Source organism: Bubalus kerabau, chromosome 4 (assembly GCF_029407905.1).
Source record: "Bubalus kerabau isolate K-KA32 ecotype Philippines breed swamp buffalo chromosome 4, PCC_UOA_SB_1v2, whole genome shotgun sequence".
Lineage (NCBI taxonomy): Eukaryota > Metazoa > Chordata > Mammalia > Artiodactyla > Bovidae > Bubalus > Bubalus kerabau.
In genome coordinates, this window is record NC_073627.1 from 120,010,084 (window position 1) to 120,026,244 (window position 16,161).

Genomic DNA, 16,161 nt, shown 5'->3' on the forward strand with positions numbered 1-16,161 from the left:
TTTCTTAAGAGTATAAAAACCACTAATGGCATTATGGCCATGTAAAACAATGTTCTCATTTAAAAAAATGTATACTGAAATATATAGGTTTATAACTGACTTGATATCTGTAATTTATTTTTTGAAAAGTTTTAACATAATTGACATAAAACATAAGTTTCAGTTGTCCAACCTAATGATTAAATGTTTGTATATATTTTGTAAAATCATCACAACTGTAAGTCTAGTTAACATTCGTCACTGTATATTGAGAGGTTTTTTTTGTGATGAGAACTTTTAAGATTTACTCTCTTAGCAACTTTTGCATATAAAATAGAGTATTATTAACTATAGTCATCATGTTGTACCTCACATCCCCATGACTAATTTTAGAAATGTAAGTTAGTACCTTTTGACCCCCTTTACTCATTTCATCTGTCCCTGCCTCTGCCTGTAGCTTCTACCAATCTATTCTCTATTCTCTTTTGGTGGTTTTCTTTTTTTCTTGCTTTCTTAGATTTCACATTTAACTGAGATAATATGGTATTTGTCTTTCTCTCACTGGCTTATTTCACTTAGCATAATGCCATTAAAGTCCATCCATGTTGTTTCAAGTGGCAAGATTTCCTTCTTTTCTATGGCTGAATACTATTTAATTCTCTGTATCTAGAATGAAATATTATGTGTGTGTGTGTGTGTATATTTATATACATACCTCATTTTCTTCATTCATTCATCAGTGGACACTTAGGTTGCTTCCATGTCTTGGTGATTATATGTAATACTGCAGTAAGTACGTGTATTTGTTTTGAATTAGTGTTTTCATTTCCTTTGAATAGATATCCAGTTGCTGGATCACATGTTCTGTTTTTAGTTTTTTGACAAGCCTCCATACTGTTTTCCGTAGTGGCTGCACCAGTTTTCATTACCATTGACAATACACAATACCTTTTTCCCCAAATCCTCACCAACATTTATTTTTTTTTCTTATCTTTTTGATGATAACCATTCTAATAGTGTGGGATGATATCTCATTGTGGTTTTGGTTTGCATTTCCTTGATGATTAGTGATATAATTTACTTTTAAATACTTCAGAAAAAAAAAAACTGAAGCAACTATGGCAAAAGCTTGATCAGTGCAGAATCTGGTGAGGAAATTGTCAGAGTCTATCATAAGCATTTTGTCTAGTTTTGAAACTTTTTATTTTTAATGAACATAATGTAAATATTGATTCTTCAGATTTTTTTTCAAACAGTAGATAACATTTTTCTTGCTGAGGCATATGGGAAAGGACCACTACGTTTTTAAGTTTGCTAAAGACCATGTTTATATATTTATTTCAGGATTACTCGTAACATCATTTGTTTCAATATAGTGTGATATTATATCCTCCTAGTACCACTACAGTTTACATAACCTTTTCCTCTATTTATGGGTCCCAGGTTGTCTTGAATTTATTTTGTCTACTTTTTTAGTTTGTTTTCATGTCACTTACCAGTGGGCCCATGTTTATCAGTACATTTCTGCTTTTTTTTTTCCACTGCTAACTGTACATTCTAATCATTGACTAAAATAAAATAGGCGTTGATTGAGTGAGAACCCCAGGTTGATCTAGCATATACCTAGAACTCCTCCTTGCCCATCAGTTCTCTCATTTGTGAAATATGTTGAGAGAAAGGAGAGCCTGTTTTTTATGATTATCCATATTATAAAAATAGTAAGTTGGTTGATTAAAACTGGCAAAAGCAAGTAGAAATGGCTTTTACTTATTTGCCCTTCAGTTCATTTACCTCACCTAGCCTTTCTCAAAGAAATTTTCACAAAATTAAGACCTCCAGAAAATGATTTGAGTGACTATTTTCTCATTTCTCTCAAACGTATTACATAACTGGTAACATTCTAAGATACATAGGAGCTAAGTTGATTCTTTATATACTGTGGATAATATAGGGCATCAAAGTTTAATTCTCTGACATCTGGTTGAGCCTGGCTAATGCTGAACAAGAGACTTTATCAGTCCTTCTTTGGGCTTGACTTTGCACTCTTATTTATAGTCCAGTTCAGATATGAAATGTTTTAAAATTTTACCTCCTGCATTGTTATAATTATAAAAGTAAGGGGTGTAAGAGAAACTAAAATGTGATCCTGTGTAGAAATTCTGAAACTACAAAATTAGTTGTAAAGGGAGTTTATAAAATTAACAATGTGCAAGAATGAACATTGGATTTCGATTTATAATTATTTGAAGAAGTGAAGTGAGGTTAAAGTCACTCAGTCGTGTCTCACTCTTTGCAACCTCATGGACTATACAGTCCATGGAATTCTCCAGGCCAGAATACTGGAGTGGGTAGCTGTTCCTTTCTCCAGGGGATCTTCCCAACCCAGGGATTGAACCCAGGTCTTCTGCATTGCAGGTGGATTCTTTACCAGCTGAGCCACAAGGGAAGCCCAGTTATTTGAAGAACTTCTTAAATCAAGAACATGGAATTTTGGTTTAAAAGAGGATTGAATCCAGATCCCCAAATCTTTACTCCAGTGTAGCCTTCTGTTGAGTTTCATGCTACCACCTTTTCCTAAATACTGTATTACATAAGAAGCTAACGTGGTTCAAAGCTGACCTCATCATTTGTACTGCAAAATCTCTTTCTCCTCTATATCCTTATCTCAGTGAATGACACTGTCATCCACCCTTGTGATTCTAGATTTCTCCTGCCTCACCATGCCATCCAGTTAAACTCTTTTTTTTTTTTTTAATTTTCTCTTCTTGTCTACTCTCTGCTGTCTTTTCATATAGCTACTCTGTCCAACATTTATTTCTTGAGTAGATTTTAAGTCTGATTCTCTAGTCTTATCTCTAGTAAATCCTCCAGAGATAGGTTTCTAAAAATACTAAATAGGGGCGTCCCAGGTGGCTCAGTGGTAAAGAATCTGCCTGCCAGTGCAAGAGATGTGGGTTCAATCCCTGGGTCCAGAATATCCCCTGGAGTAGGAAATGGCAACCCACTCCAGTATTCTTGCTTAGAAAATTCCATGGACAGACTGGGGGGCTGCAGTCCATAGGGTTGCAAAGAGTCAGACATGACTGTGTGAATGAATGCATGCACATGTGTGCACACACACAGACAAAAAATAAATACCAAAAGAATTGAATTTTTAAAAATAAATAAAAATACTAATGTAATCATGTCTCTTTCTTGTTTAAAGTTCTTTAGTGATTTTCCATTCTTTTAAAATGTTTGTATACTACTTTTCTAAACATTTCTCTTTCTGTTGTCTCTTACCCTATACTTAAGTCCAAGTGAAGTGTTTGTTTCCTGAATTCTCTGGGCTCTTCCATGTGTTATTACCATTCCAGTTGCTCCTTTCTGCTAGAACAGCTTCATTTCCATGCAGTCCCTTCCGTCACCTCCTTAGTCTGTATACCCAGTTTTCCATTGCATCTTTGTACACATAGATTAAAGCGTTTGTCACATTGTATTGTCATTTTCTTGTGAAGTTACTATTTGTACATAGTTAATATTCTGAGGATTCTGGTTGCTTTTTATTTTCTTTGAATTCCCGGAGGTCAATTTGAGATTAATTTTTTCATAAAGAATGTTCTGTGGTGAATGAAATAGACTTAAAGCATTTGTAAATATATTCAACCTAAGTTATCTGAACAACACTGTTACATTTGCTATTCTTTCATAGAAAAGTAAGGAATATAGAACTTTTGTTTCCTCTGCCTTCCCTTCCTTTGGCTTTTTTGTTGTTGTTAGTGTGGTTCTTGTTGCTGTTGTTGTTGAGTCTCTCAGTCATGTCCGACACTTTGAGACCCCATGGACTGACTGTAGCACACCAGGCTTCCCTGTCCTTCATTATCTCCCAGAGTTTACTCAGACTTATGTCCATTAAGTCGATGATGCCATCCAGCCATCTCATCCTCTGTCACCCCCTTTTCCTCCTTCCCTCAATCTTTCCCAGCATTAGGGTCTTTTCCAATGAGTCGACTCTTTGCAGCAGGTGGCCAAAGTATTGGAGCTTGTTTCAGCATCAGTCCTTCCAATGAATATTCAGGGTTGATTTCTTTTAGGATTGACTGGTTTGCTGTCTTTGCTGTCCAAGGGACTCTCAAAAGTCTTCTCTGGCACTGAAGTTCAAAAGCATCAGTTCTTCAGGGCTGAGCCTTCTTTACGGTCCAACTCTCACATTCAAACATGACTACCAGAAAAACCATATCTTTGACTATATAAACCTTTGTCAGCAAAGTGATATCTCTGCTTTTTAATACTCTGTCCTACATATAAAAATAATATCATTGGATGTCCGTTTATTTTTTTAATATTTTGTAGAAAAACTGTGAAAAGCATAATCTTTGATACCAAAAATGTCGACATTTTGATTCAGTTCTTTTTTTACTGTTGCTTTCTGTTTATATTTCTGAATCTCTTGTTTTTAACAGATATTGCAAGCATGTAAATTTGCTTCAGAAACACAATTTTAAATGAATTCATGATGTCCCATCATTTAGGTGCACTATAATTAAATGTTCTTTTATTGTTGAGAATTTGTTTCTAATTTTATAATGTTAAAAATCTGTCTTTTAGTAAAAGTTTGTATCCTGTTTGTAATCCTTTTAAAGACTAATTATGATTCCTTGCCATACTTTTTTGTCATATGGATTATTTTCTTCTAATGATGATTTGGAAAATATAATTTTATTTGTCTTGTATATGATTACTTTTTGTGTTCTTGAAGATTTTGATGCATTTCAAATTTTGAGAGTGAAACAGTATCTGCTAATTTTCCATGAAAAATATAGAGTACTTTTTCATTTCCTTCAATGTCTCTTTCCAAATTCAGTTTCTTATGAATATAATTTTGGATTTTTGAGCCAGAGTAATATATGGTTAATTTTTCAAAACTATGTTATTGAAGATACTTGGATTGATTTATAATTGGATTTCCCTGGTAGCTCAGCTGGTAAAGACTCCATCTGCAATTAGGAGACCCTAGTTCGATTCCTGGGTTGGGAAGATCTGCTGGAGAAGGGATAGGCTACCCACTCCAGTATTCTTGGATTTCCCTGGTGGCTCAGCTGGTTAAGATTCTGTCTGCAGTGCAGAAGACCTGTGTTCAATCCCTGGATTGGGACTATCCCCTGGAGACGGGAAAGGCTACCTACTCCAGTATTCTCCATGGACCCTATAGTCCATGGGGTTGCAAGGAATCGGACATGACTTTCACAATATTAACGAGTTAATTTATTTGACTGGTTTAGTTTAATGTACCACAGTTCTTAAAATTTTATTTTGACTCCTCTCTGGCTTGGTTGGAAAAAGTAAGGGTTTGTGGTAATACGTTATGCTGTTGCTTATTTCAAACTGTCTTACCTTTGGAAATTAACAATTTGGCATACAATTTTAAGTCATAACTCTTGCCTCAAATTTGTGTAGGCATTGCTGCATTGTTTTCTGGCATTCAGTATTACAGAACAGAGTGAAAAGTCTTATTTTTATTTCTAAGGGTAACTGTTATTTCCCTAGATCAGGTTTAGGGATAGGCAGGTTTCCCTCTATTTTCTTAAAATTTGACATTTTCCAAAGTCCTACATTCTGTATTGGATGATATTGTTTCCATTCATTTAGTCTGATACCCAATGAAGTCTAATCTGCAGAGTCAGCTTTTTTAGCTCAGAAAAGTTATATTGTATTATTTTTTTGATTTGTAACTTCTCCATTTTCTTTTGCTGAATTGTTTTGTGAGTTGATTGAGTTTCTTAGATTTATATCCTGTGTCTTATGGTTTTTAAAAATAATTGAACTGAATTTTGACACAGTAAAATCAATTCTTAGGAAAGTATTACCAGTTAAATTCTCTTAGATTTGGTATAGATAAGGTAAAGTAAATGAAATAATTTTCTTTCATAATTAATTAGTATTTAAAGTTGACAGAGAAGTTTCAGAAACCTGGAGATATTTTTTAAATTAATTTTTGACAGTGCTAGGTCTCTGTTGCTTTGTGCGGTCTTTCACCAGTTGCAGCAAGCTTGAACTACTCTTCCTTGAAGTGCTTGGGCTTCTCATTGTGGTGGCTTCTCTTCTTGTGGAGCATAGGCTCTAGGGTTCACAGTTCTTGTCGTGCAGGGAGGGTTCCCCAGCTCCAGAGCACAGGCTCAGTAGTCATAGCTCATGGAGTTATGAGTCTCTGTGGCCTCTGGGATCTTCTCAGACAGGGATCCATGTCTCCTGCATTGGCAGGTGGATTCTGTACCTCTGAGCCACCAGGGAAACCCAGCCTGAGATATTTACTTCCTAACTAGGGCAAACATTTCCCTTAAAATATTCTCATTATTTTCTCAGAAAACCACTTTTTTATTGTATAAGGAAAAATTTCAGTCTACTTTACTCAGAACTATCATAAATCTTAATTAATGGATTCAGAATTAATGAAGTATTATTTTAGATTCTTAATATATTTGTATACTTGCACTTAATTTACTGTGTTTTTTTCCTATTTATGTCAGTTCCCTCAGTGAAATAGAAGATTCCCTCCCTCCTGGAAAAGCAGTATTTTATACATGGGCTGATCCAGTGGGCTCTAGAAAGCTGCAGTGGAAATGTGGAAAAAGCCACGGTGAAGTAACACAAAAGGATGTATGTACTGGGTTATGATGATGTTCTTAACAGGATTTTATTTATTTATTTTTTCAGTCTCACTAGTTTTGAAGCCTTTTTGTGTTTACACTTCTTAAACACTGCTGAAGATTTTTAAAGCAATATTCAAGCTTTAACTTAACCAAAAATGTTTAAAACTGGAAGCAGTCTTATTTCTTCTATCTTCTTATTTGCTTCTATTATAAAGGGTAAACTTAGATACTTTCAGCATTCAATTTATAAACAGATACAAATTATTATTGCATTAAAGGTCATCTAAGTCAGTGTTGCTTCTGTGAAGGACATTTAGGAATCTGTTAACATATGGATTTATCTCTGAATGGCAGACTGTTGTTTTCTTTTTTTTTTTTTTTTTTTTATTGGTTTTGCCATATATCAAAATGAATCCGCCACAGGTATACATGTGTTCCCCATCCTGAACCCTCCTCCCTCCTCCCTCCCCATACCATCCCTCTGGGTCATCCCAGTGCACCAGCCCCAAGCGTCCAGTATCATGCATCGAACCTGGACTGGCGACTCGTTTCATATATGATATTATACATGTTTCAATGCCATTACTCCCAAATCATCCCACCCTCTCCCTCTCCCACAGAGTCCAAAAGACTGTTCTATACATCAGTATCTCTTTTGCTGTCTCGTATACAGGGTTATTGTTACCATCTTTCTAAATTCCATATATATGCGTTAGTATACTGTATTGGTGTTTTTCTTTCTGGCTTACTTCACTCTGTATAATAGGCTCCAGTTTTCTATAATAATAAAGTTAGGTATAAACATATTCCAGTAACATATTAAATGACTTTCAGAAATTGTTATTAAAGTTTTATTGATCTTTCAAAATTTATCTTAATTTGTTCCCTATTCCAGTGTCTTTTTTCTTGCCACTAGTTATTATTTCTTATCAAATGAGTAAATGAATGAGTACTGAATGTTTATTAATTTTTATGTATTTTGTTTTTTATCTTTTGAGATGATTATATGATTTTGGGGCTTTGTCTTATTTGGTGGTTTTTTCAAATATTAGGCCAGCCTTGTATTTTTGGAATTGACTTGCTAATGTTTTGTTCAAGACTTTTGCTTGTATTCATGAAAGAAGTTGGCTTGTCACTGTCTTGTCTTGTGATAATCTTACCAGATTTTAATATTAAGGTCATCCTGACTTCTAATACATGTTGGGAATTATCTACAATTTTTCTGTTTTCTGAAAGAGTTCATGTAAGACTGGTATGATCTGTAGAATGTTTGGAATGTTTGCTGTAGAGTTCACAAGTGAAGCCTAGTCATCTTACCTTCAATAGTCTTTATAAGAAAGTTTTTAAATTATGAATGCTACTTTTTATTAACAGCGCAGTTCAGTTTTCTACTTTTATTTGTGTGGTTTTGATAAGAGTTTTTCTAAGAATGCATTTATTTCATCTCAGTTTTCTAATATATTGATATAAATGTTTTTATAATATCCATATTTTTATCTTTTTAAGATTTATGGTGATGATTCTTCTTTTTGTTCCATTCCTAGTGTAGAATATTTGTGCCTTCATTCCTTTTTTCTCTAAGGTTTGCTGAGATTTTATTAGTTTAATTAGTTTCAGTTTAGTTTTGTCTGTCAGAAAACCATCAATTTCCCTTTTGATGATCTCTTTTATACATTTGTTTTCATTTTCACCTATTTTTGCCTAGTCTATATTATATTCTTTCACCTTTCTTCTGTTTTAATTTGGTAATTTTCTTTTAAACTCTTGATAGATAATTGTATTAATCTGCTCAGAATGCTATAACAAAATACCTTAGCCTGGATGCTTTAAACAGTGGAGATTCATTTCTAGTGGTACTGGAGGCAGGAAGCCTGAGATCAGAATGCCAGCATAGTCAAATTATGGTGAACTTTTATGAGGCTGCTTCCTGGCTTGCAGATGGCAGCCTTCTTGCTATGTCTCCACAGGGTGAAGAGAGAGGGAGTGAGCTCTCTGGTATTTCTTATAAGGAAAGGAATACTGGTGGATCAGAGCCCTATTTACACCCTTCCCCTCCCCCATGATGTCATTTAACCATGATGTCATTACCTCCACCATATAGTCATATTGGAGGCTGAGACTGTAACATATGAATGGGGAGAGGGGAACAGCACAAATGAGTTCACAGCAGATACCTAGATCATTGCTTTTTAGATTTTCTTCACTTTTTATTTGAAGTCACTTATCCCATGAACGGAGGAGCCTGGTAGGCTGCAGTCCACGGAGTCGCGAAGAGTCGGACATGACTGAGCGACTTCACTTTCATTTTTCACTTTCATTCATTGGAGAAGGAAATGGCAACCCACTCCAGTGTTCTTGCCTGGAGAATCCCAGGGATGGGGGAGCCTGGTGGGCTGCCGTCTGTGGGGTCGCACAGAATTGGACACGACTGAAGCAACTTAGCAGCAGCAGCAGCAGCAAAGTCACAAACTTCTTCCAAAAACAGTAGCAATTCTTTCTCACAAATTTGGCTGTATATTAATTATTTTTTAGTTCAAAATATTTTCTGAATTTCATTGTGATTTATTTTTATGTTTTGGCTTCATGGTTACTTAGGTTATCACTTTTCAAAAGTATTTTCTTTGTTTATTTATTTCTAACTTAATTCCACTGTGACCAGGGAACATACTCTGAATCAGTTCATTGAAATTTATTGAAATTGGCTTTGTGGGCTTGTAATCAATTTTTGTAAATATTTTATGTGTATTTGAAAAAAAGACATATTCTGCGGTTGGCATACATGTATGACATACATATTGACATACATATATGTCAATTTGTTCAAGTTTTGTTGAGTTGTTTAGATCTTCTATCTTATTAAGTTTTTTGTTTGTGCTTGTTCTGTTGCTGTGAGAATGGTGTCTGAAATCATGGATCTATGCATACCTTTTTTGGTTTTCTTAATTTGAGCTTTTACATTTTGAAACGGTGTGATTCAGTTCAATTCAGTCGCTCAGTTGCGTCTGACTCTTTGTGACCCCATGGATTGCAGCACGCCAGGCCTCCCTGTCCATCACCAACTTACAAAGTTTACTCAAACTCATATCCGTTGAGTCTGTGATGCCATCCAACCATGTCATCCTCTGTCGTCCTCTTCTCCTCCTGTCTTCAGTCTTTCCCGGCATCAGGGGCTTTTCAAATGAGTCAGCTCTTTGCATCAGGTGGCCAAAGTATTGGAGTTTCAGCTTCAACATCAGTCTTTCCAATGAACATTTAGGACTGATTTCCTTTAGGATGGACTAGTTGGATCTCCTTGCAACTATGTGATTAGGTAGATATAAATTTAGAATTGTTGTCTTTTGTTAAGTTGATTCTTATTAGTATATAATGTTGCAGTGCCCACCACAGTATCTTTTGGGCTTAAATATTGAGACTTATAAAACTATCATAGGCCACAGTTTGCAACTGCCTAACTGGGAGGATTATTGTTGTTGTTTAGTCACTTAAGTTGTGTCTAACTCTTCTGAGACCCTGTGGACTGTAGCCTGCCAGGCTCCTCTGTCCATGGGATTTTCCAGGCAAGAGTTGTTGACTAAAATATTATTCAAAACCTAAAAGTGTTGTGAGTTATGTTTTATTCGGCAGGAGTTTTTAGGACTTCAACCCCAGGAGGCAGCATCTAAAGTATCTCTGAGAGAATTACTCTGAAGTGGCAAGGTGGTGTTGAGGGAGCCAGGATATATAGGAGTATTGCAACAAAGGACAGGTAGTCTGAACATCAAAAGATTATTGTTAATTTAAGAAAAGCAGATAGGTCAAGTTAAGGCATTTAGCACTTTTCTGTGTATGGGAAGGTACAAGAGTCTGGGCTCACTGAACTCATTCTTCTGATATTCACCTCAGCTATCTGGGACTAGTATCCTGTGTTTTTATATTCTGAGTTCCCTCAGGGCTCACCAGCTCATCCTAGACTGCTACTGTAATTGTTGACTGTGGCATCCTTTGTTTACTGATATGGCAGGCAGTATTCCACTTATCAGAGTCAATAGCTGATTAGTTTCATTTGTCTGAAAATGTCTTTATTTTGCTCTGTGTTTAGTGAAGTATTTCTGCCAGATATCAAATTTAGTTTCGGCACCTCTTTCCTCTTCCTCTTAGGAATTCACCATTGCATAAATGTTAGACTTTTTCATCATGTCTCTTATGACTTTTATGTGTTGTTCTAAGAGACATGTTCTATGATGTCTCTTATGACTTTTATGTGTTGTTTAATCCTTTTCTCTCCTTCCTTCAGTATGAATATTTCCTTCTGACTTGTTTTTCACTGTACTTCTTTTACTGTGTCTAATCTCCTCTTAAAATCATCTATTGAATTCTTAATTTTAGTTATTGAAATATCAGTTCTAAGGTTTCTATTATAAAAGTTTTTGTTCCCATATTCTCTATCTTGTTACATAATTTCTTGAATGTTCTGATCATAACTACTTTAAAGACTGTCTGACAATTCCAATACCTAGATTTCTTCTGGATATTTTAAAATTTTCTCTTTTCTTGGTTTTCACTAAAATCCATTCTGTTTGCATGTTTATTTATTTTTTTTTTTAATTTTATTTTATTTTTAAACTTTACATAACTGTATTAGTTTTGCCAAATATCAAAATGAATCCGCCACAGGTATACATGTGTTCCCCATCCTGAACCCTCCTCCCTCCTCCCTCCCCATTCCATCCCTCTGGGTCGTCCCAGTGCACCAGCCCCAAGCATCCAGTATCGTGCGTCGAACCTGGACTGGCAACTCATTTCATACATGATATTTTACATGTTTCAATGCCATTCTCCCAAATCTTCCCACCCTCTCCCTCTCCCACAGAGTCCATAAGACTGTTCTATACATCAGTGTCTCTTTTGCTGTCTCGTACACAGGGTTATTGTTACCATCTTTCTAAATTCCATATATATGCGTTAGTATACTGTATTGGTGTTTTTCTTTCTGGCTTACTTCACTCTGTATAATAGGCTCCAGTTTCATCCACCTCATTAGAACTGATTCAAATGTATTCTTTTTAATGGCTGAGTAATACTCCATTGTGTATATGTACCACAGCTTTCTTATCCATTCATCTGCTGATGGACATCTAGGTTGCTTCCATGTCCTGGCTATTATAAACAGTGCTGCGATAAACATTGGGGTACTCATGTCTCTTTCCCTTCTGGTTTCCTCAGTGTGTATGCCCAGCAGTGGGATTGCTGGATCATAAGGCATGTCTATTTCCAGTTTTTTAAGGAATCTCCACACTGTTCTCCATAGTGGCTGTACAAGTTTGCATTCCCACCAACAGTGTAAGAGGGTTCCCTTTTCTCCACACCCTCTCCAGCATTTATTACTTGTAGACTTTTGGATCGCAGCCATTCTGACTGGTGTGAAATGGTACCTCATAGTGGTTTTGATTTGCATTTCTCTGATAATGAGTGATGTTGAGCATCTTTTCATGTGTTTGTTAGCCATCTGTATGTCTTCTTTGGAGAAATGTCTATTTAGTTCTTTGGCCCATTTTTTGATTGGGTCATTGATTTTTCTGGAGTTGAGCTGTAGGAGTTGCTTGTATATTCTCGAGATTAGTTGTTTGTCAGTTGCTTCATTTGCTATTACCTTCTCCCATTCTGAAGGCTGTCTTTTCACCTTGCTAATAGTTTCCTTTGATGTGCAGAAGCTTTTAAGGTTAATTAGGTCCCATTTGTTTATTTGCATGTTTATTTTTGACTCTGTGCTGAACATAGTATATGAAAAATTTTAAAGATAATTTGAGACTCTGAATGATGTTCCCTAACTTCTCAGTATTTGCTTCTACTTTTTGAACTGACAGTTGTGAACTCTGGATACAAAGACCACTTTGTCTTTTCTGTTACTTTTTTTTGTTTTGTTTCTTGGTTTTATTTATTTATTTGACTACACTGAGTTTTAGTTGTGGCATGAGGGATCTTTAGTTATGGCCTGTGAACTCTTAGTTCCGGCATGTGGGATCTAGTTCCCAGACCCTGGATCCAACCTGACCTCCCTGCATTGGGAACACAGAGTCTTAGCCATTGGACCACCAGGGAAGTCCCACAAAGTTCACTTTTATTGGCTTTCTTTCTCTTTCAGATCTTGGTGCCATTAATTCATGCTATCTTAGAGGCTTTTCTGTCTTTTCAGACACATATTTTTCCTTTTTAGATGTTTTCCAACTTTTTGCTGTTAGCAAGAGGGTTTGTCTCAGACCACCTAGTCGTCAGTTGCTAGAACAGAAACCCATGATATCTTTTTAAAATTAAGCTTGTTAGCATATGGGAGTGTAATGGCATTTTGTGTTTTGATTTTTTTTAATCCAGAAAATTCACTGAATTCTCTTATTAATATTGTTTTTTATTTTTCCACATGTATAATCATGACACTTAAAAATAATGAGAGTTTTGTTTTCTCCTTTTCAGTCCCTTCATCTTTAATTTCTTTTTGCCTTACTGGACTGGCTTGCATCTCTATGTCCTGTTTAATAAAACTGATGTTTACATATATTTTTGCCTTATTTCTGGTCTCATGTTATATGACATCAACATTTACCTTTAAGTGTGATCTTTGCTGAAGTTTGGTATGTGTTTGGGAAGTTTGATAAGAGGTTAAAGAACTTCTCATGTAGTCTTTGTTTGCCAAAATTTTTATTATTCCTGAATATTGAATTTTGTAAAATGTTTTCTCTCACATTTTATTTATATAACATTCCTTTCTTACTTCTTACATTCATCTTGGATCACTTAACTCTTGCTGGTATTTAATTCCTCCTGTAGAATTTGCTCGAGTGAATTTCTGTTGATGGTGATATTTAGTAGTTTTCATTTGTTTTCAAGCATCTTTATTTCTTGTACTTTTCTTCACTGAGGAATACTTTTGCTGAGTAAGGAATTCTGAGTTTCGAGTTATTTTCTTTTAGAATATTGATTGTACTTTTCCATTGTCTTTCCAGTGTTGCTCTTGTGAAGTCCAGTGTTGTTTAAGTGTATTTGAGAGAGTTGCCCATGATTGGCCTAACTTTATTTTTTAAATTCATGATTATTAGATTTATTTTTTTAAAAAAGAATTCATTTTAATATAAAAAATAAAAATAATAAGCTATTTAACCTGTCGATTAGTACCTTTGCATCAGTTCATTGCAGTTCAGTCGCTCAGTCATGTCCGACTCTTTGTGACCCCATGGATTACAGCACGCCAGGCTTCCCTGTCCATTTCCAACTCCCTGAGCTTGCTCAAACTTACGTCCATTGAGTCAGTGATGCCATCCAACCATCTCATCCTCTGTCGTCCTCTTCTCCTCCTGCCTTCAATCTTTCCCAGCATCAGGGTCTTTTCAAATGAGTCAGCTCTTTGCATCAGGTGACCAAAGTATTGGTGCCTCAGCTTCAATAAGTACTTTTGCATACTTATATCACAATGATAGTTGAAGTTTGCAAAGATAAACTTGTAATCCACTATTACATATTAGAAATATTTCAGAATTACTTGGAAATTAGCTTATTTACATCTTAATGTAGTTTTAGTATTATGTATTGTATTTTAGAGAGTGTTGTAAGTAACATGACTATAGTAACTTACTTTTAATTTTAGTGGATTATAACATGAATGTGTACTGTATATTATAATACCTTGTTTAATCAGAATGTTCATTAACTAGGAATTAATGGCTGACAGTTAACTATTAGAAGTTAATTATTTTAAACTCAAGACCCTGATATCAGCACAATGCTTATATATAAAGTCTTTCTGTAGTATTAACCCTGTAGTATTTGTGCTTTGTAGAGCATGCAACTGGTGTGTCAAATATTCTTTTATCTTATTTAGTTCACCTCTGAAAAGGAATAGAAGTTTCTGACTAAACAACTTTTAATGCATAACACATTGATTAGTGTTGTAATAAGGCAGAGAAGATAAATTCTGTGTTACTAATTAGCCTACAAAGGAAGACTAATTAGATTTTACTATGATATTAAAAGTTTACCTGTCTTCCTGACTTCATAATGATTATGGCAGAAAATTTCATTAACTAATTTGAATTATGTAAATTTCAAAATGTTACACAATTGTTAATTTATTTTATTCCTATGAAGGAGGTACCATTACTATTCTCATTTTTCAAGTGTGGAATGTAGATTTCATGTTGGTTGGGACCAAACCCTAATTTTCTTATTTTTTTGATGATTTTATTTCAGGATATGATGACACCTATAAATTTGGGGAAAACGACCATTTATTTAGTTTCATTTTTTGAAGGCTTACAACGCATAATTTTATTCACTGAAGATCCAAGAGTATTTAAAGTGACATATGAAAGTGAGAAAGCAGAGTTAGCAGAGCAAGAAATTGTGTTGGCGTTACAAGATGTTGGGATTTCTCTTGTCAACAATTATACAAAGCAAGAAGTAGCCTATATTGGCATTACAAGGTTAGATGTATTAGAATTTGGATACATTTAAGTGTAAGTTCTTAATCATTAAGAATTGTGATTTTAAAGTCTAAAATGAATTAAATTTTGTTTTGACTATTCAGTGATACTAATCTAAAGTAATGCTAATTTAAAAGTGCTTTGATACTTTTTTTGCCTTTGAAGATAAAGATATACCAAAAATCAGATTTATAAATCTCTCATCATGTTATTTTCCCAACTCTCTGAAAATTAGAATTATTCAACTTATTAAAAGTATATTTTCTTTCTTTAACATGTCACAAGGAAATGTTTAATTGTTCATTACCACCTGTTCCTGTGAGTTTATTTTGAAGTGTGTTTGATTTGCTACACTGTGTTAGTTCCTGTTACATAACATAGTGACTCAGTATTTCTGTTTATTAGTGATCACAATAAGTCTAATTACTATCTGTGACCATACAAAAATTATTCATTATTATTGACTGTATTCCCCACTCTATACATCTTCCTTTCTAATCACTTTCGACTTTGATCTTGGCACTTTAAGATCTAATAAGGTAATATTGTATTTACCATTTCCCACATAAGTCATCACCAGTAAAACTCTCTTCTTTCCTTTATGCACATAATGTTTCTGTTCGTAACTACTTGAAATTAGTATTTTTATAGTACTGCCTAATTTGAGACTGTTGCTAGATTCCAGTTTGTATAACAAGGATAATGTTTTAATCCCTTGAATTAAACTCTCAGACATATAAATTAAAGGTTTATGATACAGATTTGAATTTGTTTTTCTATGTAAGTTTGTCTAGAAATGTCCCTAACTTCTTGAATGGTAACTAAGCCATTTAAAAAGACATATTAAAGGAAATTCCTGGGCAGTCTAGTGGTTAGTATTCAGCGCTTCCATTGGAGGGGCACAGATTCGATCCCTGGTCAGAGAACTAAGAACCTGTGTGCCAAGCAGTGCAGCCAAATCAATAAATAAGCATGTTAAAACTATTTTCTTAAAAATTTTTATTGTTCTCAAAAAATATTTTATTACTGAAATAGAAAGTTCAAATAGACAACAGATTTTAAGCCTGTGAAACCTAATGTGCTGTCTCCTATGCTAAATGATG

At 34.7% G+C, this 16,161-nt stretch overlaps 1 protein-coding gene across 5 annotated transcripts in view; it reads left to right on the forward strand.

The window, feature by feature from the left end:
* The window catches only part of VPS13A (vacuolar protein sorting 13 homolog A), a 266,066-nt gene that overhangs the window by 198,044 nt on the left and 51,861 nt on the right, over window positions 1–16,161 (forward strand). For all 5 annotated transcript variants that reach the window (XR_008713637.1, XM_055578364.1, XM_055578365.1 and 2 more), the window contains 2 exons: window positions 6,486–6,615; window positions 14,826–15,058. Coding sequence is in view for 4 of the 5 variants with exons in the window: in XM_055578364.1 (XP_055434339.1) it covers window positions 6,486–6,615; window positions 14,826–15,058 (363 nt within the window). In the remaining variant the exon portion in view is untranslated. The remainder of the gene's footprint in view (window positions 1–6,485; window positions 6,616–14,825; window positions 15,059–16,161) is intronic.